Source organism: Gallus gallus, chromosome 1 (assembly GCF_016699485.2).
Source record: "Gallus gallus isolate bGalGal1 chromosome 1, bGalGal1.mat.broiler.GRCg7b, whole genome shotgun sequence".
NCBI lineage: Eukaryota > Metazoa > Chordata > Aves > Galliformes > Phasianidae > Gallus > Gallus gallus.
This window is the reverse complement of record NC_052532.1, coordinates 174600445-174624530: the sequence shown is the minus strand read 5'-3', so window position 1 is coordinate 174624530 and position 24086 is coordinate 174600445. Positions and strand designations below refer to the sequence as shown.

At 43.3% G+C, this 24086-nt stretch overlaps 1 protein-coding gene across 13 annotated transcripts in view; it reads left to right on the top strand.

The window, feature by feature from the left end:
- FRY (FRY microtubule binding protein) overlaps positions 1-24086 on the top strand; it is a 244941-nt gene that overhangs the window by 66369 nt on the left and 154486 nt on the right. For 2 of the 13 annotated variants that reach the window (XM_003640579.6, XM_015278587.4), the window contains exon 1: positions 12581-13298. The exons of 9 other annotated variants lie outside the window; for them this stretch is intronic. In XM_003640579.6, the coding sequence (XP_003640627.1) occupies positions 13229-13298 (70 nt within the window). In that variant the 5' untranslated portion in view covers positions 12581-13228. Of the gene's footprint in view, positions 1-12580; positions 13299-24086 lie in introns of those variants that run through there. 2 more of the 13 variants (XM_046909841.1, XM_046909848.1) reach the window with 2 other exon arrangements.

The following is a 24086-nucleotide window of genomic DNA, read 5'->3' as shown; positions in this document are numbered from 1 at the left end:
ACCATTAGATCATTCGGTATTTGTTTTAAGCTGAACTTGAAAGGAAAAGGATGCTGCGTGAAAGTTTCTTCCCATATCCCCAAAGAAACACAACAAAAGGGAAAATATGTATATACATATATACTGACAGCTGAAACATATCTGAGGTATTTAATTCGTGGTTCTTTTCTTTTTCCCCAAAGGTCATTTTTATCTTCTATTCAGTTCACATTCACTTTGAATACAAATTGCCTCCTGTGTGTCCATGGGAACAGCTACACTGCAGGACTGATAGCAGCAGCTCTTTGGGCTACGTGTGCTCCTCTGTTCTCCAGAGCTGACCTCCCTCTTCTGCATTTTAGCTAGATTCTGCCTGCTGGCCAAGCAAGTCTAGGGGATACTATCTTGCCACCAGTTGTTATCCCACAGTAAAAAGATTCACTAAAAGTATGTGAACTTGCTTTTATATGCCCATACCCCATAATTGTAAAGAGTGGTTTCTGTTTGAAGAGCCTGTATGTATTTGGTGAAGAAAACTTGTTTATTTTTGCTCTTTTATGCCATTTTCAAACTGTTTTTGTTTCTGTTGGATGTGGACTAAGCAACATGGAGTGCTTAGTGACTATCAGCTTAATATTCTGATCTGCCGACAAAGCCTCACAGAAACAAATACGGGTTGTAGCAGTTGCTTTTTCATAACAGCCTACAGCCTGCTGTCCACATAAATTGATATCTTAGTGTAAATATTTTGATGTGATTGTATGCTATTGAGAATTATTAGTATTGGAAATATATGTATACGTGAGAAATTATGTTTGCATCTCGTAACTATTGATGGAGTCAGCTTTAGTTTATCTTAACATTTGCAAAGGGTTTCGTTTGAATCCAGCATACCAAGAATAGCTCTGAACTACTATAAGGATGTTTCTGTTTTGTCTGACAACTGAACTTACTGTAAGTGGACCATAATTAAATAAAATCTCTGGCCTGACCTATGCAGGAGATCAGACTGATTATCACAGTCCACTGTGGCTTTTAAAACCTTTAAGCTCCTTGATTGGCAGTGTTGCTTGCAATTTGGATCTGGGATGTGTCTGTTCCTGGAGCAGCCAGAGTAGCACAGTAGATCAGCCAGCAAGGTGAAAGAACATTCTTCAGTAAAACGCAATGCCCGATGTGGGTGTTTGTAAATTCAAATGAGCCTTGCTGGGAAAGCTGTTTGATTGTGTAATACTACGTAAGTATGTCTTTGGTTTTGTGTTGAGCTTTTTTTTTTTTTAATTAATCAATCCCTGCAGCCTGCCCTATGTTGATGGTGGCTGTGTGTCTCTGTAGTGAGACCTCAGTGATCAACTGAATGTAACACTGACTCTCCTGTATTTCCCAAAACAGCAGCCAAATGAAATTTCTGCTCCAGCCTGAAAGATCTGAGGAAAATGTGGGGAGAAGGAAGAAGACAGGAGGAATTTTCACCTTTTCTGTCAGTAGCACAGTCTTAGATTGCATTAAAGCAGACATGAAAACACACCCTGAGTCGAATCTGTGGTATTATTGGAAGAGGAAGAAGTATTCTCATACTCTTGGGAAAGTTTTAGCTTTGTCGTGAATTCTGTCAGCACTGATGCTCTGCTTTCAATTCACTGAATTAATCAGGAGCTTGTGATGACCTCCCTCGATTTGTGGGAGGGTTCAGGCCAGGTCCCTGTGCCAACGGCCTGCATGAGACAGCAGATACCGTGTCACCGAGTGCCGCTGCTCCAGGGGAGCTCACATTCCTCTCCCAGGAGCACGGCCCTGGGCTCTGTGCTCCTACACCCCCATGCAAGGCTTCAGGGCCGATGGATCGCCATGGGCTTTTTAGGATCTACATCTTCTTTTAATCTAACTCATCGTTCTCCAGATCTACGCACCGTGTTCACGTGCTTTCATAAGTGTTAATGGATAGTTTTCAGTTATATGCCCTTTATCTTGGGTTTCATTTCACAGCTGAGAAGCAAATCCAGAGATGAAAAGGAAGGAACCCATATTCTCTGCCAATCCATTAAAAAAAAAAAAAAAAAAAAAAAGCATAGGAGAGGATGAATTCTCATTTTAATAACACATCATTTTTATTTTCAAAGCCCTAAATGATGCAGTGGACAAACAAGCATTAAGAGTTTGATCCTTAACCAGAACAAGCACTTAATGACCCACAAAGCAACTGTCAGAAATTTCAGGAGCTAAATACCTGTGGTGACTCAGTATCATTAATCATTTTAACTGTAGTTAAAGTAGCTATAATTACCACTGCCTTTGCTAGGAAATCTTCCCGTTTTAAGTGTTATATCTTTTTGTGCTTTCTTCCTTGGGTACAAAGACACAGATAATGGTTTTTGGTTTGGTTTTTTTCTTTTTTTTCTTTTTTTTTTTTTTGTCTTTTAGCTAATAAAAAGCAGATTTTAAGTTTGGGGTTGTTCATTTATTCATGGAATTGCAATTTCCATTCAAATCTAGCAAGAGAGAAATTCTGAGTGACATTACCCTCTGAAATAGATAGAACATTATTTGCCTTTTTCTGCCAGAGCTGTGTCATAACCTGTAGCTCACCGAGAACCAAGACATTGTTTTCTAGGTTAGCAAGAAGGGACCGTCTGTGAAGCACATAAAAGATCCAATTACAAAGGCTGCATGTGTATCTGACCTCACCTCCGTGAAGACACCACGGCAAGTCGAAGGATGCTGCAGTTCTGTAAATCCATTGCCCAGGTTCAGTTCAGTTGCTGTTGCAAAACCTTCACCACGGCAAGGGATAATTCCTTGGACAAGTGCTAATCTGCTAAAGCTTATTGTGCTGAGGGGAATGAAAACTCAGCCAAAATACCCACAGGTTATTTTGAAAGGTAAAACAAAGCAAGCTTATAGCAAAGAAAGTTTTCTTCCCAGTACATTAGAAACATACAGAAAAGATTTTGCAAGTCAGAACAAGTGTTCTTATGTAAGCGTAGAGAGGTGTTGTTTTAACCAGAGTTTTAGCTCTCTGCCTGCACTGAAGGCTGCATCTGTGCAAGCACTGCGTAACAACCCTCATGCATTCTGCCTCACTGCTGCTTGTGCAGGAGCTTTGCATACATAGGAATTTCAAAACTTTCCCTTCAACAACTGTTTGGAAATGAGGTGCTTTCTTGGCATCGCTTCTAATATTAATAATAATAATAATTGTGAATGGTGACAGGAGGGAGTGCTGGCAGAAGCTGTATCCTCAGGGTCGTCTGCTCATAATGAGCAGGAGCTCGAGAGGATAACAGCCACAAGGCACAGAAAATTCCCTGTAAAAGTGTCTGGCCTGGTTTCTCCTGACACTGCCTCACTGTGGCTGTTTATAAAGTGGCTGTAAAAGAAGCAATCTTGGAGTTAGGAAGATTGTTGCTGGTAGCTGGTGTGTTTCCTTTGGATACACAGAAGTATTCTCTTAAGGGCGTGGTGATGGATACCGAGCTACCAAAGGCACCAGGTGAGCCAAGAAGCGTATGTTCCCATGTTCACTGTATTTATAAACTACAGTTAGGGGAAGAAAAGTAGTTACTTGGTTAACCATTTGGCATGACCTTCTTGGGTAATCCTAATTTTCTGAAGCATTACTTTGCCCTACCCTGAAATAAGAAAGAAATTAAAAAAAAATATTATCTAGCTGAGTAATTGGGTCCCTCATCTGACTGGAGACAGTGCTCACCTGAGCCACCTGAACCTAAACCCGAAATCTTTGTTGGTGTTTCTGAGTAACAGGAGCCAAGGCTGTGCCAGAAGATCTTCCTCCCCAGAAGATGTGCTGTCTGGTTTGCAACTGTGTGTGGGAATACATGTGAGAGAAATGGGGAATGGCCACGCTGTGGTGTGTACAATTTGATATTGCTGGATCATTTGGGAGAGCAGTAAAACTGCTGATAGCTATCTAAGGGCAGCTAATCCTGAGGTGAGCTCAGTTTCCCTCTCTCAACTGCCTAATTCCTTTGCCGGTGCTGTGAGACAGAACATTTTGGGGGTTAATTCGGAGTGAATGTTCTATGCATAAAACCCTTGCGAGGGAAGTGTGGAGGGGTTTGTGCTGCAGGGGACACTTGTGCTGCCCCAGGCCCTGCCCTCTGGCAGGCCGACACCTGATAGCAGAGGGAAAGAAGCAGCAAACGCACCATGCTCTGATCCCTGCCAGTGATCTGTAAGAGATGGAAACTGGCTGAAGCTCTTCCAAAATATTTATTCTCATTTTGTAGGTAAGAAATCAGTTTCTGAGGTTGGTTGTTGCTTGCGGAGCCAAGGGACGTAAAGAGGAGGGTATCTTTATACACAGTAAGGAAAACATAGAGGTGTGAGTGTCCAATTAGGTCAATCAGAAAGGAAGAAGTGTTAATAATTAAAGACAAAACTAGAGAATGGAAAGGAAAGTTTAAAAAAAGAACAGGTCAGTAAGTTGCTTATCGCAACAGCATCTTATGTTGAGTCAGAGAGAGCTTAAGGAACCGCCGTGGTAGAATTAAGAGAAAGAAGTATCTGTAAATGTATTTGCGGTTCAGGAAAATGTTTGTGTTAAAAATCACATTGCAAGCAGTGCCTAAATTATCTCAGTAATAGAACTGGCTGAACAGCAGGCTGGTCTTTGAGAGCAAATGAGAGCTGCCACACTGAAAATTCCTTCTCCTAATTACATAATCAATGGAAACACCATCCCTGCTATACCGTGCTGCATTTAGATCTTGCAGAAAAAGAGGCTTTTAAACATTTCATTCTGCAAAGGAGACAAAACCAAGGAAACAGAAGGGTGATGTGGTTTCATTTGGGCCAGGGCCACCTTGGTTGTGGGATGCTTCTGGATCCCAGCTGCTGCCTCCTGCCTCTGTGGGGAGCAAGGGACAGGCTGGGGTGTCCTGGACCAGGGCCCTGGGATGGGAGGAGGCGTCTGGGCCTATACCTCAGGGAATGTGGGCAGCATTGGGACAGGGAGAAAAGAGGAGAAGCTGAGAAGTCTTATGATCTCAGCTATAATGGCACGCAGTCATTGTTATCCATCCCTGGAGACTCTGCAGCAATAACCGTATCTGGTGATCAGTGAGTTCCAGCCCTTCCCCTTCCTGGCTGCACTTATCTGCCCTCTCACAGGGCTTGCTGTGAGGATGCTGTGAGAGATACATTCACATCCTAGAAGGGACGTGGGGGAAGCCCTGAGTGCGACCCTCGGTGTTGGAGTATTTTGGAGCTGGGTCCATGCACTGTGTATTCAAATTCCATACCGAGAGGAAAAGAGTGACAGCTGCCACTCAGCCTCTCTCTGTCCCAGCCTCTGGGTGACCCAGTGCAAACCTTTTAGGCAGAAATTACACAATGGAAATTATGCTCTGAGTGGCTTGGGGATGGTTCCGTCACTAATCTCATCTCTGAAACAGGCACACAAAATTAGAGGCTCTGTCAGTGGTTTGGACATCTCCCGTTTTCAAGGAATTCAGCAAAGATATGTCAGGCTCGGACATTTGGGGACTATGTTGTATGATTTTATGTAAAATACACATAAGGATATGCAACAATACTTGGAAGGGCATTAGTTTAGAGAATTCTCATGACACCAACCAGCTTGTTCGGGGATGGTACCTGGATATAAACTGGAAGGATAGGAAGAAAGTGCTGCTCAGACTGTGCTTCTTGCCCACTGGTCCACGCTCTGCTGAGAGATGCAGGCTGCATTTTGACCCTTGCAGCAGGATTTGTTGCATCTGTGTCACGTGAGGCCACAGTGGTGCAGATTTCAAATTGCCTGACAGATGTTGCTGCGGTGTGTAGGGGCAGCTGGGTGAGTGAGGGAGCTGTGCAGGCCTAAGAGAACATCTCTGACAGCTCCAAAGCAAAGTCAGGTATGGGATAATAGTACTTTGAACCTGGAAGGCACAACTCCAGCATGAACTAGCTAATTCTCTGTGAAATCTGTAGTAGGTAGTTGTGAGTTTTTGATTCTAGATAACAGCCTAAGTCACAAACCACTCATGATTTATTTACTCACTCTCATGAATTCAGTGAATAAACTGAGGATGGGAGCTGGGTGATACATTCCAAATATTTTCATAGAATCACAGAATGTCTTGGGTTCAAGGGGACCTTAAAAGCCCCTTCAGTTCCAACCCCCTGCCATGGGCAGAGTTGCCACCCACCAGACCAGGCTGCACAGTTATACGTGATTTCATGCAAATTGCCTGAGAACCTCTTCCCAGAAATACAGGCATGCTCTTATCTTCCATTTCGACACAGTTTGCAATGTAAATCTGTATTCCCCATGTATTGTTATTTACCGATCTGCTCTGCTTGTTTTGCTTTCCATCACTAGGTGGCAATATCTTAACGGTCAGTTGTAAACAGAAGGCAAAACAAAATGGTGCAGCAAAAAACCACTGGTACATAAAACTGAGGAAGGTTTCTTTCGGTTTACTTATAGCTTACTGTGTTAAATCATGTTTGCTAATGAGATGTTATTTTCTGCTGTGCTTTCTAGTCAATCTCTGCTTTTTATGTCAGCCCTCAGATGTTTATTTTACATTACATTTTGACACTGTGAACATTTAGAGTTCAATTGATGTGGATAATGATTTTGATTTTTGTTTTAACAGAGGACATTAGCAAAGTACGTGTACAAACTGCTTTGCTAATGTTCAGCGTGAATTGTAGTGTGTTATATAAGTTATGGTGAAGAAAACATATTTTAACGTTGGAATAAAGATCATAAACTCAGTGAAAGCTGAGACGAAGGAAAAAACCCACCTCGGTACATCTGAATACCACGGTTGTCTTCTGTTTCAATGTAAAAATATTCATTTCTTATTACTTGCTGACACATGGGCTTGTTACTTCACAAGTACTACAAAGGCATGCTGTTGTCTTTGTGTTGTTTTTTTTTCCCCCCTCAGGTGCTTAAACACAAGTTTCTGGCAGAGAGCCTCCAACTGCAGTTTCAGAAGGCCATGGACCTGACATAGGTCTTGTGTCCTAGCCGCCAGTCTCAGTGAATAGTTCACATTCTTTAGGGTAGCTAAAGTGGCACTGGGTACCTATATTTAGACACCCGAATGCCATCTCACCAAGACCAGTGTCCATCTGAATGCCAGCACACCCTTTTCTAAAGAGGTTCCAAGCTGTTTGTTAAAGAAGGGAATGTGAAAATATGACGGCAGTGCAGCATATCCCAGGATTTGATAATGTCATAGATCCTTTCTGGACTGATCTGCTTTGTATGTTCTGCTGGGCAGTCACATCAGTCTGGGAGCCATTCTCTGTAGGCTTGAGGTATTTTGCCCAAAAGAACAGACCAAATCAAGGCCACTGAGACGCTAATGTGCAGCCACCCTTCCTAATTCCTCTGGGAAAAACCTCCAGCCAGCCCAACTATTATATAAGCTCCACCTATGTAAACCTGAGGAAATCAGAGGCATGGGTGTAAATCAGCAAGTGATTGCTGATTTGATGACCAAATCAAGCAAGTCCTTGATTAGGACTGAAGTGCTCCATATCTTGCAGAATCACAGTGTAGGAGAGGCTTTGATGTAAGTGTCATAGAATCATAGAATCACAGAATTGCTCAGATTGGAAAAGACCTTAAAGATCATCGAGTCCAATCACAACCCAACCTTACTACCCTAACTCTAACAACCTTCCGCTAAGTCATGTCCCTGAACACCACATCCAAACGGTTTTTAAACACATCCAGGGATGGTGACTCAACCACCTCCCTGGGCAGCCTATTCCAGTGCTTAACAACCCTTTCTGTAAAGAAGTGTTTCCTGATATCCAACCTAAACTTACCCTGGTGCAACTTGAGGCCATTTCCCCTCATCCTGTCACCTGTCACCTGTGAGAAGAGACCAGCCTCACTCTGAACTGTTAACAGGTCTTTATGCACTTATACATACACTCAATGTGTTTCACTGATGGAGTTTGAACCAGCATAATCACCTACTATATAACTTCAGACTCATTCTGTTAGCAACAAATAAGGAACACAATGTTCTACTTCGTTGTTTGTGCTGCTAGAAGAAAATCAGTCTGTGAGCAATAGGAAAGAGAGCATAGGTACAAAATCTAAGCACAGCTTATAGGTTGTTACTGTTGTTGTCACTCCTTAGAGGCTTTAGCTCCTCTTTGCATTTAGCCCCAGATTGTTCAGATTGCCAAAACCAATCAAGTCTCTTCACGGCAAACCAAAAGGAGCTCTGAACAATTGTGGAAGCACTGTGCTATTATCATATTGCCATACGCTTTTTTAAGGATTCTTGCAAGCATTACTCAGAACTAAGAGGACTGAACTGCCTGTGTTACTGTTATAAATAGTAGTCACTAAGAAATGCGAACAAAATGGGTACCTATGCCACCAAATATTGAGAATCTAAATAAAGTGCCTGATTTACCAAAGTAGCTACCCAAAGTATCATCTGCAGACAGTGAAGAGAAATAGGCTGTTTTGGAAAGCAGTTGCACTCCGTACCGGAACTCTTGGGAATTCTTGAGTCATGCCAAAGGCACTCACCTCCCAGCGGAGGCATCTAAATTGGATGCCTGAAGAGAGAGATTGTGAGTACCTCCAGCACAATGTATTTTCTGTTGGTATTTGTCGTCGTTTGAGTGAAAGTCGTGGAAGTCTATCATTTCTCAGATGTTTTGCAACAAAACTCACTGTTCATGCAGTTGGTCGCAGGAACACACCTGACTGTGATGGAAGATGACTTCTCCCAACTTGTTTGTTCCAAAGCTGGGGCATGGAAAGTCCACTCGCTTTGCTCAGCCACAGAAGGAGATAATCCAGGTGCCCGCAGCTCCTGGATACGTGCTGCCTCTGATCTCGGAAGGCAGATGAGAGAGCAGAAGGTGACAGCATGTCGCAAGTGCAGAGTTTGAGTTACCTGCAAATGTTTATAATTGAAACGGCTTCTGGTGTCATGGTAACCAGCAGGTGCTTCATCATGGCAGGCCTACAAAGAGTCTTACATTTTGGATCTTTGATTTGTTTTTTAGGTGCAAAAACTGTTACACTGTCATTAACTTATCATAGACTCCCATGTAGCAGTATCATAAATCAGCTCAGTGTATTTGTAAATACCTAAAGCTGTGATATCCATCATCAGAGAGCTTATTACGCTGACAGATTTTGAATGCTTGTGCCAGTCTATCTTTCAGATATGAAATACATAATTAAACTCTGAATATCATAAAGCCAACAAGAATTAAAGCAGAAGCTGTATAACTTCAAAACTTCTTAGTCTTGTCAGTCTTCCTGGAAGAAGTTCAGAGCGCCGCATTGGAACGCTGCTGTTTCTGCCATCTCTGTGTTCTACCTGGTTTGAAGTGTTTCCAAAATGGTTTCCAGCCATGGTATTGTCTAGGGAGCACTTGGGGGGCAGTTTCTCCTCCTGTAGCTCATCAGTGAGTTGTAAACATTGCTCGGTGAACCGAAAGCAGTTATTTAGTCTGGACTTCTGGTTACAACAATTGTGAGATCAGGAGGCTTTATGTGAAAAGATGTGTTTTGTATGAACTCTTACAGACAGGGCCAGAAATGCACTGTCTAAGAATGGTGGCATTTTTCTTAAATATACTTCTTGAAATCCACGGACTAGTCAACTGTTGTAGTACAACAGTGTGTTTTGAGTGGAGATGCACAGAAGGACAAAGTGTTACTCAGAAAGAATTCTGTACAGTGAAAGCAGTGAGATTCTGTGCTGTATGTTAATGCTGTGATTGGATGTTAAAAGAAGATTTATATATGTGAAGTGGAATTTGTCTCAAATTCAATTCCAAGAAAGCTGGCGAAAAGGTGCTAGGGAGTAGTGCTGCCACTGCAAGACAGAAGGCTGAATGTAGTTATCCTTTTCAATGTTACTACAGAGGGAAAAGCAGATAGGCGTTGGGTGATGCCCTAACATCCCAGACACAAATTCTACTTAGAGCAGTCAAACCCAGATATCCTTGGATGGGACAGCCTGGGTACTTCTACCCCAAAGAACTGTAAATCCAAGAAGAGATTGTACTCTTTAGACTCACTAACTGGTGGAGACCAAGACAGATGAAGGAAGGGAACATAATTAAATCATGTGCTTAGAAGATGACTCAGGATAGGCCTGCAGTTTAAAAAGGCAAACCGTGAAAAAATAAAAGGAGCTGTTGAGTGACACTGAGGAAATCGGGTACTCGTCTTTGGGGATGCCTGAAATGAATTTGAAAGCACCAAAACCAACCAACCAACAAAACATGGAACTTCTCACGCTGCCTGGAAAGGAAACGTGAGAAATTTACGGCTTGGGGGTTAGAGGGTGTAGAATTAAGGTGAGCACTATCAAAAGTGCAGAGTAGGAGTGTGTGAAGGAATGAAAAGCAAATTGCTAATTGTCCTTGGCCATTTACAATTCTTAAACCAGAACACAAACTTCTAACAGTCCACTATTCGGTGAGGATGAGAGAAAGAGTAAAATAAGGTATGACCGCTGACAAAGTGAGTGCCTTGCCTTTAGGTTCAGTAAGAACCAGGCCTTAACTAGAGAAACTGAAGTAGGAGGCTTAACGCCAACAAATGTATCAATTATGAGGTAAAAACAACTCAAAGTCTTTAATGTCACCTTACAAAAGAACAGTGTAACTCGTAATAAGGGAGGGGCAGGCATGTGAAGTTGCTGGTCAATACGGTTCTCTGTTGAACCTGTCAGGAGACAGAAAAGAGAGGAACTGCAGAATCTGTGAGGAAGAAATGATCCGTACCAGCAGAAGGGCTGCTCTGCTCCAGCCACGCTTAAGGCTTTGAAACAAAGTCTGGTGAGAGATTACAATTAAGGTGGTAGATTTAACTGAAAATTGGATAAAACACAATATGGGTTTAGGAAAGAGCAATATTTGTTAATTAAACTCCTATCTTTATTTTCAGCAAAAGAACGTGATAAAATTAATGTATCAGTGGTTTTTAGATCAGCGTTTGATGCAGCGCTACAAAGGCTCTTATCTAAATCCTCGAACACGGGTATTAATACAGCATTTGCAACAATGGATGAGGGCTTCCAAACCTGACTGGTGCTGTCTGCTGAAAACTGAATCGGTGGGGTGGTGGGAAGTCATCAGTCCTACGCCTTGGGACTCACTTTGTATTTGTAAGTTTAATGTTCACGGTGAAAGCTCGGAGTGTGCAGGTTCAAATGTGGTGGCGTACAGTGAGGCGTTATGGTTGGACTGGGTGATGCTGTGGGTCTTTTCCAACCTTGATGATTCTATGATTCTACGATGGGCAGGGCAGGGGGAACAGACAGGGCTCTCAGAAGAAGAAACTGCGGGCCCAGAGTGACAGAAAGGGGGTGATGTTTAGCATGATGGGCAGAAAGCTGACCACATCTCTTTGGTAGCTGTTGAGGTCCCTCTTGAGTACTCCAAACATTCCCGATCACACCTCTTCAAGAAAGGGCGTCAGCTGGCTTTGAGTGAACTCGGTTTAGGAATTGAAAGAAGGCTTATATAGAGAGTTTCCACCACAGCCTTCCTTCTCTCAGGGCACAGAACCTTATCTCCATCTGCGGTGTGTTTACAAAAGGCATCCAGTGTGTGTTCAGTGAGAACCGCAGGAGTTTGGACTCACTGACCCTTTGTGCGCCTCAGCTTTCAACCCCAAGACTAAATATTCTGCATACTGAAACTAAAAATAATCTGGAAATATAATCGCTGGCAAAGCTTTCTGAAGAATCAGCAGCAAACAGACGACACTTTGGCTCAGTGACTGTAATTATGAGATGCTGCAGGAAATGTATACCGCGGAGTGAGAGAAGGGCTGCTGCTCCCAGAAAACAGTGCCTTGAGGGATGGTACCAACACTGTAAGAAACAACACGTATTTGGGAAACCGCCGCTTCTTGTTTTCCCTTATTAAGATGTGCTTAACGATGAGCTGTGAGTATTCAAATAGAGCCTTAAGAGTGAGGAAAGCGTAGCTGGCAATTAAATACTTTGTAGACAGTGCACAGCGGTTAACAAAGCAGTGAATATCGCCTCTTCTCATCTTCCTCAGTGCATTCACTTTGCCTCCTTCCTCTAAAAGCAAACGGCATAAAAAAGACACCAAACCGAGAACGTTGAGAGTGGAGAGGTGCTGCACAGGCTGCCCAGAGAGGCTGTGGGTGCCCCGTCCCTGGAGGTGTTCAAGGCCAGGTTGGATGGGGCCCTGGGCAGCCTGGTCTCCTATTCAATGGGGAGGTTGGCGGCCCTGCCTGTGGCGGGGGTTGGAGCTTCGTGATCCTTGAGGTCCCTTCCAACCCGGGCCGCTCTGTGATTCTATGAACGTTGTGTGTCTCTTCCGGAGGCGAACGGCAGGCAGGGAGCTGTCAGTCTTGTTTGTCACTGGGAATTCAGCTCTCTGTCTCCCGGCTTTTGTTTAAGGAAAAAAAAAAAAAAAAAAGTCACGAAAAAATGACAGCGCGTTTACTCTGTCGCTGAGAGAGAAAAGCAGAAGCAGCCTAAGCGGTCTCGGTGCTCTGGAAGTGTTTTTCTTGTGCAACCGGGCTGGCGGCGAGCCCCGTTTTCGAGACGTCACTGCCATGAGATGGATGGGCGCAGCGCTGCTTTACCGCAGCGTGATGCGGTGCTGTACGGCGCGGCGCGCCGCTCGGGCGGGCGGGCGGAAGGGGAGCAGCTGAGCAGAGCGCGCAGAGGAGGTGCGTTGGGGCTTCTTGTTTGCCCACCGAGAAGCGGTCCGCGTGCAGTTCTGCGGCTGCCCGGCGGACGTGCGCCGAGGGGCTCCGAGCTGACCCCGCGCTCGCCGGCGGAGGCGCAGACGCGCTGATGCGAGAGGGCTTCAGCCCGGCGGAGCGCACCTTCCCAGTCGGCTCTCGCCGTGCGTATGGAACGAGCGCCGGGCTGCTGCCGTGAGCGGCCGGAGCGGAGCTGCCCGCCGGAGGAGCGCGATACGTGAATATCAACCACATTCGGGGCGTGGGGGAATAAAACCCACCGCGGATCAGTTAAGTGCGAGCCCCGAAGGAAGAGCGGAAGGACAGAACCTCGTGGTGTGTTCTTCTTGTTGTTGTTGAGCTGCTTTTTTTTTTTTTTTTTTTTAATGAGCTTACCTACCATGAACGGAAGAAGTGGATCCGCGGAGCCTTCATTTCCTCCTGTGACCCCTCGTTTACATCACTGACTGGTGACAGTCACAGCTACATACACAGTACCTGCCGCTTCGGCTGCTCAGAATTAGAGAAGCCTCTTTGTATGCAGCAGACATGGCTAGCCAGCAGGATTCAGGCTTCTTTGAAATCAGTATCAAATACTTACTGAAATCCTGGAGCAATAGTGAGTAGCGGGAGAGTGATCTTTTCGTATTACGCATTGCTTGCTGAATAGCTAGGATAACCTAAGGGGTGCAACCTTGGTATTTCTGTATGTCTGTCTCGTGTAAACCGTATCACCTTGCTTTTGCCAGCTCTGAGAATCACAGTGTCAGATTTCAATAGGTTTCATTAACTGCAAAGACCGTAATGAGATTACGCTCGATTTTGCTTGATTGAATTCTGAAGTTAGGCTGCTTTCTGCCTCTGTCTGACAGTGCATTGCAGGAGTGCATTCCACACAGCATTTCCTGCCTACGTGTTTGTTTGATTTGTTCGGCCTTTATCTGAACGCCTCGGAAAATGCTGCTTAATCACAGGGGTGTGGCGTTGCTCACGAGTTGGGATTTATTAATTGTGCACCGAGGACAAAAACACGATGGTTCTGCTTCAGGTCTGCAAGTCCTGAGGTTGATGTGATGAAAAGCAAAACGTCGGCTACTTATATAGCTGCGCCTCCCACCTTCTGTGCTTAATTTCAGAATCTTATGCAATATTTCCACCCAGAAAGAATCCATCTGTTTACCTCATCCAAACTGGGTTCTGCAGGATGTAAACAAATGCCATTTTGGTCTCCCTCGGTCTTTCCAGTATTGCTGTTCCTAATGTCTGTTGCTGTCTAAATCAGTCACTCTTCTGATTTGAGAGACATGGTGAGATTTCGGAATAACATTGAATGCCTGCAGATCTATTCCGATTATGTAAGGCCGTGGGATAACTATCAGAAATCCACTGTCTAAAATACATGAGCAGCATATTCCTTTTCCATCTGAGCTTGCGTTAACAGTACTAGATCTCTGTAATTAACTGTTTTACAAAGGATGTCTCTGGAAAAACCCAGCCTGGTTATGTATGCAGTAAGGTTCTGATCATTATTTATAATTTAATAACTTCTGCATGATAGACTATTGCATTGAAACGCTGTGGTATAAACAGAATGGCAAAACCTGCTTCATGCAAGGCATGCATGTGGGTACCAGCAAAGGAATAGAAATAACCGTTGGATAAGTGGCACGCTAGGCTTGTCTTCATTAAGTGATATCCATAGAAACTATGTTTTTTCCAGGTCGTCTGTAACCTCAGTAACACCGTAGTGCTTGTTTGAATCTGTTTTTCTGCCTCAAGTCTGAAGCCACTGGGGAATAATGCTATTACCTAAGCAGCGTTGCTTATCTGCCCTATTTTGTGCGTATTCATTCAAGTCGGTCCCACAGGCTGGAAGGGAATTCTGTGATTTAGTCGCCTCTTTGGACTCATGGCAATCAACACATGGAAGCATCAGTGTGTATTGTGACAGCACACTGTCACAGCTAGTCCCACTTTATGACAGAAGCAAAACAAATCACTTGCATGATGCAGAAACCCAATCAGTGCTGATCCGTTCTGGCACTGTTTTTGTAATGTACTGCTGTAACTTTGAGCGAAACCAGCACATAATATAAAAATTACTGCATCAGGGAGGGAAGGATAACATTTTAATCTTTCTTTTTTTTTCCCTCTGTGTTGATGTTGAAAGTATTCCAAAATATCAAAGATGTTTCTGGTCTGAAATGAGAACTCCTGAACTGAAATGGGTTTAGAAAAACGGAGGTGTTATATGAATAATTGCTGTTTCTGACATACTTTTAGCTGATAAACACGCTTTCTACTGTATTTGAATAAACAGTAAGAGAAAATAGAATAAATTAATCCAGATTGACTTGTTGCCAATTCTTTTTTTTTTCTCTCCTTTCAGACTGGAAGGCTGTGTTCATAAATCTGTACATATCCTTTCTAGCTGAAAAACAAACAATTTGATAAGAAGCCATCAGGGAGCTCAAAAGACCTAAGGCTTTCTTCAGCTCTGTTATGTGCTGGGTGGAGCAGGGGAAAACACTTCCCTTGCTTGGAGAAGGGCTGCAAAGCCTGCACATGCATGCACAGGGACATGTTATTCAGAGAATAGGTGCTGTGTCTGCATACCCGGGAGCAGGAGTAAGCTATAAATTATGCTGGGACATTTACCTAATCAGATGAGGTCCAACATGCTGCTTAAAAGGAAAAAAAAAAGGTACAGGTGGTTAAGTATATATCTTGCTCAAATGTTACCAGTGGTAAAGGTCCTATCCGTACATGTTTTTGTGAATTGGCACCTTAAAACAGTAGCTGGAAATAGTATTTATGCTTCCTGTGCTTTATAATCTAGCTGAAACCACTCATTTCCATTTCTTTGTGTTTTAACTTAACACAGAGCAGTGACATTTTCCAGTGGATTGCCAGCTGCACCTGTTGCTCATTCCATACCATAAGATATGTATACGTTGTTGGCAGTTGCTCGGATTTTCCTGTCTAAGGTCTCCTGAAAAGGAGCATTCCTGTAATTCTGGGCAGGATTTCCGGTTAGTGCCATACAGCTTATTTAGAGATGTCCATCTAGGATGATTCTTTGTTTATCGTGCTGTTTGGCAAGCAGCTAAGGCACCAGTTAATTGATGTGCATTGGAGTCGGGTCATTTGAGGTAACTGTTAACTCTTCTCGTCAGGATGGTACAGTCCGTAGTGTGCTCTCAGTGAGCATGCCCTGCTCTCCCTAGGCAACGAAAAAGCAGAGTCATAGTCTGGCCTTTGAATCATCCCACCCAACAGAGACCTCACAATCTCCTGCGTGTGGCTCTCAGAACAGACTTCTGCTCTGTACGTGTCAGTAAGGTACAGTGCCCGCCATGCAGCTCTGAGGGCTATTCCTGTAATGCACTGGAGATGGGATTAGAGTTAGCATTCTCTGGATGGAAGATGTTCAGCATTTATTTTTAGGTGGATGCCGCTTGTGGTTTGTGGTTTTCTGAAAAATGGAAGTGCTTTTGATCAACTCTGTGTTGCTTATCAAATGCCTTATCACTTATATTGCCTCCTTTTGAACGTACTGCTAAAACTGCCGTGCTTACCACAGGTGAACTGTACTCATTTAGGCCCACTGAGGTCATCGAGATTGCAAAAACAAATCAGTGCTCACTGAAAGTGGGGCAAGAAAAATGTTATGGAAACATCAGCAAATAGGTTTTAAAATAAAATCCATGTGTTTTCAAAGAGCAGCAGATTTACCCAAAAGTTGAACATTCCAATCTGCTCTTCCCATGGCATTTTTGTTTTGCTTTCTGAATGATTTGGATGGTGAGATTTAATCTCAACTTAATTTGGAATTTTGGAAGCATTTTCCAAATCCATCATTTCAAAAAGAAATCATCTCAAGAACAAAGGCTTTAAAAATAAAGCTGCAATAAGGTGAAGGAACATCAGAGTAAAGTGTAGGGAAATCTGCAGTAGATTCTGTTTTTTACAGTTCGTAGGTATATCTGCAGTTATGTTTGTACTTCCTTCTTGGAGGAAAGCAAGACTGAAGATCTGGGTGGCTCGCTTGTGCTCACCCAGCTCAGCTGCAGTGGGGGCTGGTGGGCGCTGCATTGTCTCCTGGTTACTAGAGATAGGTTTAAAGGTGACTCATGATGAGAAGAGGGGGCACGTTTTGCATAGTGAGCATTTTAATGTTATTTGCTGCTTCTTGTAGAATGGAAGAATGGCAACACTTGTTTCTCAGTGGTTTGGAATTATTTACTTTTGAATGTTAATTTCTTTTGCAGTGCCCTTGTATGTGACTGAGATTCTGATTAAGGCCTTTTTCAGTACTAGGACTTCAGGCCTGTACTTCCATATCTTCTTCCACAGTAGCCACACATCCAAACTGAAATCCCCCTGCAATCATACTCTACATTTTGGTGCTGTACACAGCCCGTTGCTCAATCCTCCTCCTGTGCCTCCACCTCTCTGTACCCCCACGTGCCTGCCCCCTGTAAGTGGCTGTCAAAAGCCACTCAGTAATGTCAGAGACAGCTTCATCCTGGGACCACATGGGCATCCGCATAAGCTATTGCTTTCCGGGCTCAAACACATCAGCATTCCAGAGCATTCTGGCAGGACCTGTGCCAGCTGGACTTCTCACTGCTAGTGCACTAAGTTGAACGTGGGGCTAGCATCCACACAGCTTGTTTTGACAGACGGGCTAAGGTGTGAGAGAAAGTTCTTGATGGCCAGTGGGCCTCCCGTGGGCTTGTTGGCTGCCAAATGGCCAGCCATATGCTGTTGAGGTCCTGAAGCGGTATTTCTACTGTGTCAGAGAAGGGATTAAAGGACACGTAATCTTTCATTAAAATAATGTGATACACTCAGCAGTAAAATTCACCCTTTATACAGACAACATTCATCCAACAGGGATGGGATTACCTCTTGCCTTTTGCCAGTGGGTGACTTGCAGCTTGGGAAGTAGCCCAAGCCAAGTGGGATGTGTGGCTGCAGTGAGTTGGGCAACAGGCTGCTTCTGGCAGGGATACTGAGCCTGGGATAGAACCATACTTGGACCTTCTCTTGATGGCTGCTGAGATGTCAGTGCCAGTACTCCTGGAGAAGGCTGGCCACATCTATGGCCTCCACCATTAGAGAGCCCTAGGATGAAGGTTCGGTCTGCTCAGGCCTCGACTCAGGCCTCTGGGTGGGACACTGGACATTTGATCGCTGTCTACATCAAGCCTAGAATTAGGGTGATTAATATGTTCTTCAGCTCAAGCAGTCTGTCCTTGTCAGCAGAAACATGACTTGCCTGAAAGTGGCCGCTGTTGTCTCCCAGTTCGAGTTTGTAGTTATTTTCAATCAGGTCCTCTGCTCCATGGGGCTGTAGGGAAAGGTTTTAAAACAGTGGACTGTTTGTGTTCTGGGTGTTTCCCATTTTAGAACTTGTATTTTGACGTCATTCCTCCTAGAAATAAGGAAATATGGAAGTTTTATGACTCTGGGGACATGAGAACTCTTAAAAAAAGCCCTTCGGTTTATTTTGATGATGGTTGTTATCTTCAGGACCTTCCAGAATTGTTTCTACCATATGAGGAGGAGAAAAGGATGCAAGAATCAGAAATGCCCTATTGCAAAATTCAGTTTATTTACAGAATTAGATTGCTTGTCTTTGAGAAGTTTGAATTATTGTCACAGGCATCTATAAATAGTTTGAGTACTGCCTTAGCACATACATTTTTGCAGCTAAACCAGTCCTCTCCTCAATATGTAGTCTGGAGACTGAGCATGAACTGGGTAAACTGAGTACTGGTAGATGTGCTATTAAGTTCAAACCATTTCATTTGTTGTAAAAAAAGTGGTTACAATATCGGTATCCTCTTTGAGTGATGAATCTGTGATATGTGGTGCTGCAGTAGTCTTGGTTTATCAAGTTACCAAGAGTTTGGTTTTTTCTCCAGTACAACTACTGCTCAGAAGCACCATGGAAAGAACTAACATTTCTTAGGCTTTGTCACAGCAAAAGCAGTGGTACATGAAAGGAAGTGATAATGGAGAGGTTACCTTAGGCGCATAAAGAACACGGAAATATCTGTTGTTAAGTAGTGAAGGATATTTTCACTAGCAGAAGCTGAAATGAACATTTCCTGTGCACATCCATCACTTCTGATGCACTCATTAATACATCACACATTCTTCCATGTATTTCCATTGCGAATAGTAGGAAAAAGTCTGCATCTCCAGAGTTACGACTGGCTGTGCTTGTGCAGTATTATTTACTTTATTCATTCTTGAGCTTTGTGAGCCATCAGTAAGTGCTATCACACAACGGAATTGGGAGCCCTAAAGACTGAGTTCCTGTGGGGACTGAGCCCACCACGAGCAGATGTGGATTTGCAGAAGCTGTGACTGGAAGAATCAGTCCCAGCCCAGCCTCTTGTCCCTCTACTCTTTGTTCCCAGCCCTTTTCTGCCTCTTGTAACTCCCCACAGAGTTAATGTCCTCACAGATAAACTGCCTAAAATGTTGTAGTTGCCAGACATGGATAGAGGGCTACGAGCAGGAGGTGATTTTGGCAGATCCTTGCTTTGTTGAGCTGGTGAAACATATTTCCTTCCTTAAGTTTCCCCTCTTCCCTGCCTGCTTCTAAATATCAGAGCTAGTTCCTTCTCCAGGCCAATCTAACTTCTGTATCCTTCTCTCCTCTGCTTCAACACATCAGCAGTGAAGTTCTTGTTGCTGTTGTTGTTTCAGTGATAGATTTGGGCTGCAGAATAATTTGACAGAGGTAGATAGCTTAATTATTTGTCAGTAGGTGATTTTTCATTCTCTGCAGTTATCTAAACTACATTTGAATCAGTTGTCCATAGAAGGAAAATCCCATCTCCTTTGGTATACTTTCCTCTGAATCCTTTGCTATTGCTACAGCTGAAAAGAATACTAAGTATTGTGTTCAAACTTCGCAGCAGCTCTTTCAGCCAGGTATTTTAAGTTCTTACACTATTTATATTTTCAATAGTTTAAGTGGAAAGATGCTCAGCAGTACGACGAAGCAGGGCAAGACATCTGCCGACAGTCTTATCAACCTGCTGACAGCCTGAAACTAGGAATGACAGTGAAAGGAGCTACAGTTCAGTAGTGGGGAGCAAAGGATGCAGAGCAGTGGGAACAACAAAGACCTCCGTACTATAAAACAAGATGAAGGGACAGCCACCTCAAGTGTATGTATACAAACGTGCAGTCTGGAAAACAAGCAGGAGGAACTAGAGCTTACAAGACTGAATATCACTACAGTAATAGGCATGGGATTAATAGCTGGAGCTCTGTGATAGTAGGTACAGGCTCTTCGGGGAAGACTTCCAGGGAAGATGAGGAATAGAGGCTGCTATCCCGGTGAAGAAACTTCTCATAAGTACTGAGTTCTTCTGTGGGATGGGTAGATGACAGTGTCTGAGAGTCTGTGGGTCTGACTCAGAAGAGAGGCCTTTACCCCATTTCTGGAGGTATTTAAGACCAGGCTGGATGGGGCCCTGGGCAGCCTTGTATAGTGGGATGTGTCCCTGCCTATGGCAAAGGCTTGGAACTGCAAGGTCTTTAAGATGCCTTCCAACTCAAACTGTTCTGTGATCCTACAATCCTGTGACTTTCAGGGTGATGTGATGACAGGAATCTGTTACAGGCCACCTGATGAGGGTGAGGAAGTAAACAAAATCATTTCCAGCCTCCACGATCATAAAGTCCAACTGTCCACCTACCACTAATATAACCCCACTAATCCATGTCACTTAGTACCACATCTAAACACCTCCTTAGTACCTGTCCGTAGTACCACATCTAAACATCTAAACATTTATTCAACACCTCCAGGGATGGTGAGTCAGCCATCTCCTTGGGCAACCCATTCCAGCACCTGACCAGTCTTACAGAGAAGAAATTTTTCCTAATATCCATTCTGAGGAATAATGGCTTAGTGGTGCACAGCTGGATATTTTGTTCGCTAACAAGGAAGAACTGGTTGGAGTTCAAGATCCCGAGGAAAGTGAGGAAAGAAGGTGGCAGAATAAAAACTGTGGACTTGAGGAGAGTAGCTTTCAGCATATTCATGAACCTGAGCTGTTAGATCACATCCCATGGGAAGCATCTCTGAAGGCCAAAGGAGCTCAGGAAGACTGTCAGATCCTTGAGAACAGCATCTTCCAAGTGCAAGAGTGGGACACACCAATCCTCAGGGAAGCAAGCAGTCATGTGAGGAGACAAGCTTGGCTTATCAGATTTCTCATGGCTGAGCTCAATGCTAAGAAGGCAGTATATTGGAGGTGGCAGCAGGGATTTGTTTACAAAGAAAGAATTTATACACATTGCCCAGGCATGCAGTGATGGTGCAGAGATAGTCCAAATTATAATAACATTCACAGCTGAGGGATGACAGAGGTTTTCTCTTCAAAGCCAACAGCAAAGCCAGCTGAAGCAAGTGGCTGAACGAAAACCCATCTGAGAAGCACGGGCCTTGTGCTTTGCTCTGAGCCAAGTAGCAGTGGCATCACCGAGCTGCCTGCTTCCTCCTTCACAAGAAATACAAAGGTCACAGATACAGGGAGACCACCACTGACATCGATGCTTGAGCATAAATGTCAAGGTCATTGGTGCAACTGCAGGGCCACCTGTGAGTTTCAGCTTTTCCACAGCTCAGCAGGGAGATTTTGGGGTGCTTTTCAGGCCTCTGGTTTGAAGAGAAATCTGAATGTTGTTTGGTAAATCTTGTGGGATTTCTGCAGTGACACACATGAGTTGTCTCCAGGGAAATGAATCCCTGGTAAGAAGCTTAAGTATGTAGTTGCAACTTTAGCAGAAATTTCAGACATAGAAAAACCAAACCCGTGTGAGGGACAGATATCCAATCTTCATCCTGAATGCATTCTATACTTTCAGAAATTTGCTGTCAAATGATGCAGTAATGCATGCAAGTAAAGAGGCAACTGTAAGGGGGTTGGAAGACGTGACTTCTGTATAGTCTAAACATGAAGATGTTAGATGGGTTAGCATATACAGGAATTGATGAAAAGATTGTTACTGCTCTCTGCTTTATTTCTGATGGTGTACTTACAGTTAGTTTTAGTTTTATTTTGAAAGCCTTGACTTGGAAAGACTCATAAGTATTCCTTTGAGTTCTTAAGTAACAGTAGTGCCTGACTCAGCACAGAAGTCTGCCAAAGGTATTGTTTTGCAGGAATGCTTTTATAAACCGTGATTGTTATACTAACATTTGCTCCTAATCTCTGGCTCTTTAACTCTCCTGCTCCCTGTGGCTTTGAAGAGTCTCAGTTTGTATGTGGAGTAAATTAAACTTCAAAGGAAGTCTGTTTATCTATTTGTTTTGATATTGATTCCCTTCAGCAAATTTTGTTGAATAGAACCATTCGTAATTATCTTTCTTACTGATAATTTCTGATGGTTATTTATGAATGTCTTTGAATATCTGGATCAGTTTGCCTTTTTAATCAGAAGGATAACTGTATGGATTTCTAGCCAACGTTCTTCCATGAGAAGTCTGCAGATAGGTTTGTTTCTGCACAGATTCACAGTAGTATGTTGTATATTTTCAGAGTCAGAACTACTCTATGAGGATTACAGAAGTGTCATGTGTTGAAAGTAGTTTGAGGTACCTGACATCATATTTTGCAATTTAGCCCCTTATAACTAGATTTAATTTAGCCTCCTTTCTGCTTATTCAATCTACTGCCTTTTTTGAACACGTTGACCAAATCCAGAAGAAAATCAAGGATGGGTAAAGATACCTGGGTTCCTGCAGGATTTGTAAAGTGAGGCTGTTAGATAATGAAGAGTAAAGAAAAATGGCAGCATGAGCTTCTTAGGCATAAGAAAATCCGTGGTGTGAAAGCCTTTGCCAATGCCCCAACCACAAGACAAGCTGCAGTCACACCTTTGTAAGGGAATACACACAAAACTTGCAGTATTGCTTATTTTAAAAGTGTTCAGAAGATGAAAATTGGCATTTATTAGTTCAGATGGAGGGAAACTGATGCAAATACTTTGCAAAGGTGTATGTTATAATAATATTCATAAAGTGCTTAACCATCTGGAAGCTTTACAGACTTGAATTCCTTCAGCGTTATTACATGCACATGCAAGATAGATGATGTATGAGTCCTCTATTTGTATTACTGGGCAAATTAAGACAGAGAAATTAACCAAGACACGCAAGATTACACTTGCAACCTGGATTGGAACTGGAAATATAACCCCATCTTCTTTTCCTTTGCTGCAAGAACCATTCTTTTTCCAAATTGTTGGTAGCCAAACAACACACTGTGAATCATGACTCAACTAGTTATTATTTGTAATGAGATTTTTAATTGGCAGTAAGTAGTAATTTTAAAATGGTAATGTCCTTACATTATTTTAATTTCCACAGGGTGCACATTTGTTGCTACTGATGCCTTAAGTGAGGAGAAAATTACTTAACTATAATTCTTTTTCTTTGAAGGATTATGTTTGAAACAAATAACTTCAGCTCACACTTTATCTGTGTGCCATCAGGATCAGCAGAATCAGAAAAACAGAATGGCCTGGGTTGGAAGGGACCTCAAGGATCATGAAGCTCCAACCTCCCTGCCACAGGCAGGGCCACCAACCTACACATTTAATACTAGGCCAGGCTGCCCAGGGCCCCATCCAACCCGGCCTTGAACACCTCCAGGGATGGGGTATCCACAGCCTCTCTGAGCAGCCTGTGACAGCACCTCACCACTCTCTATATAGTAAAGAACTTCCCCCTGATATCCAACCTAAATCTTCCCTCCTTCAACTTAAAATCATTTCCCCTTGTCCTGCTGTTATCTACCCTTGTAAAGAGTTGATTCCCCTCCTGTTTATAGGCTCCCTCTAGGTACTGAAAGGCCACAATGAGGTCACCCCGCAGCCTTCTCTTCTCCAGGCTGAACAAGCCCAGGTCCCTCATCCTGTCTTCATATTGGAGGTGCTCCTGCCCTCTGATCATCAAACACTTATCAGTAATCTTGATTTTCATTCATATGAAGGAAAATGTGGCAAAACAGTGTATGTGTTCTTTACTGCGATGAGAGCTTGTTCACAAACATTAATTCTCCAAGGAGCAAGAGTTTGAAAGTATTGCTTTTGAAATACAAAAGTTGGAGGTTTTTAGTAAAAAAAAAGGTGTCAGCTTGTCCATTACAAATCCTTAGTAAGCATTTCTAGAGTAGAAGATGGATTATTTTTTCAGGGGGAAAAATAAATGTAAAATTGTAATTATTTTTACTCATTTGTCTGTCATGTTCAAGAAGGAAGGGACAGGGTAGATTGTATTGGCTTTCCAGTACTTGAAGGGAGTGTATAAACAGGAGGGGGAACGGCTGTTTATGAGGGTAGATAGTGATAGGACAAGGGGGAATGGTTT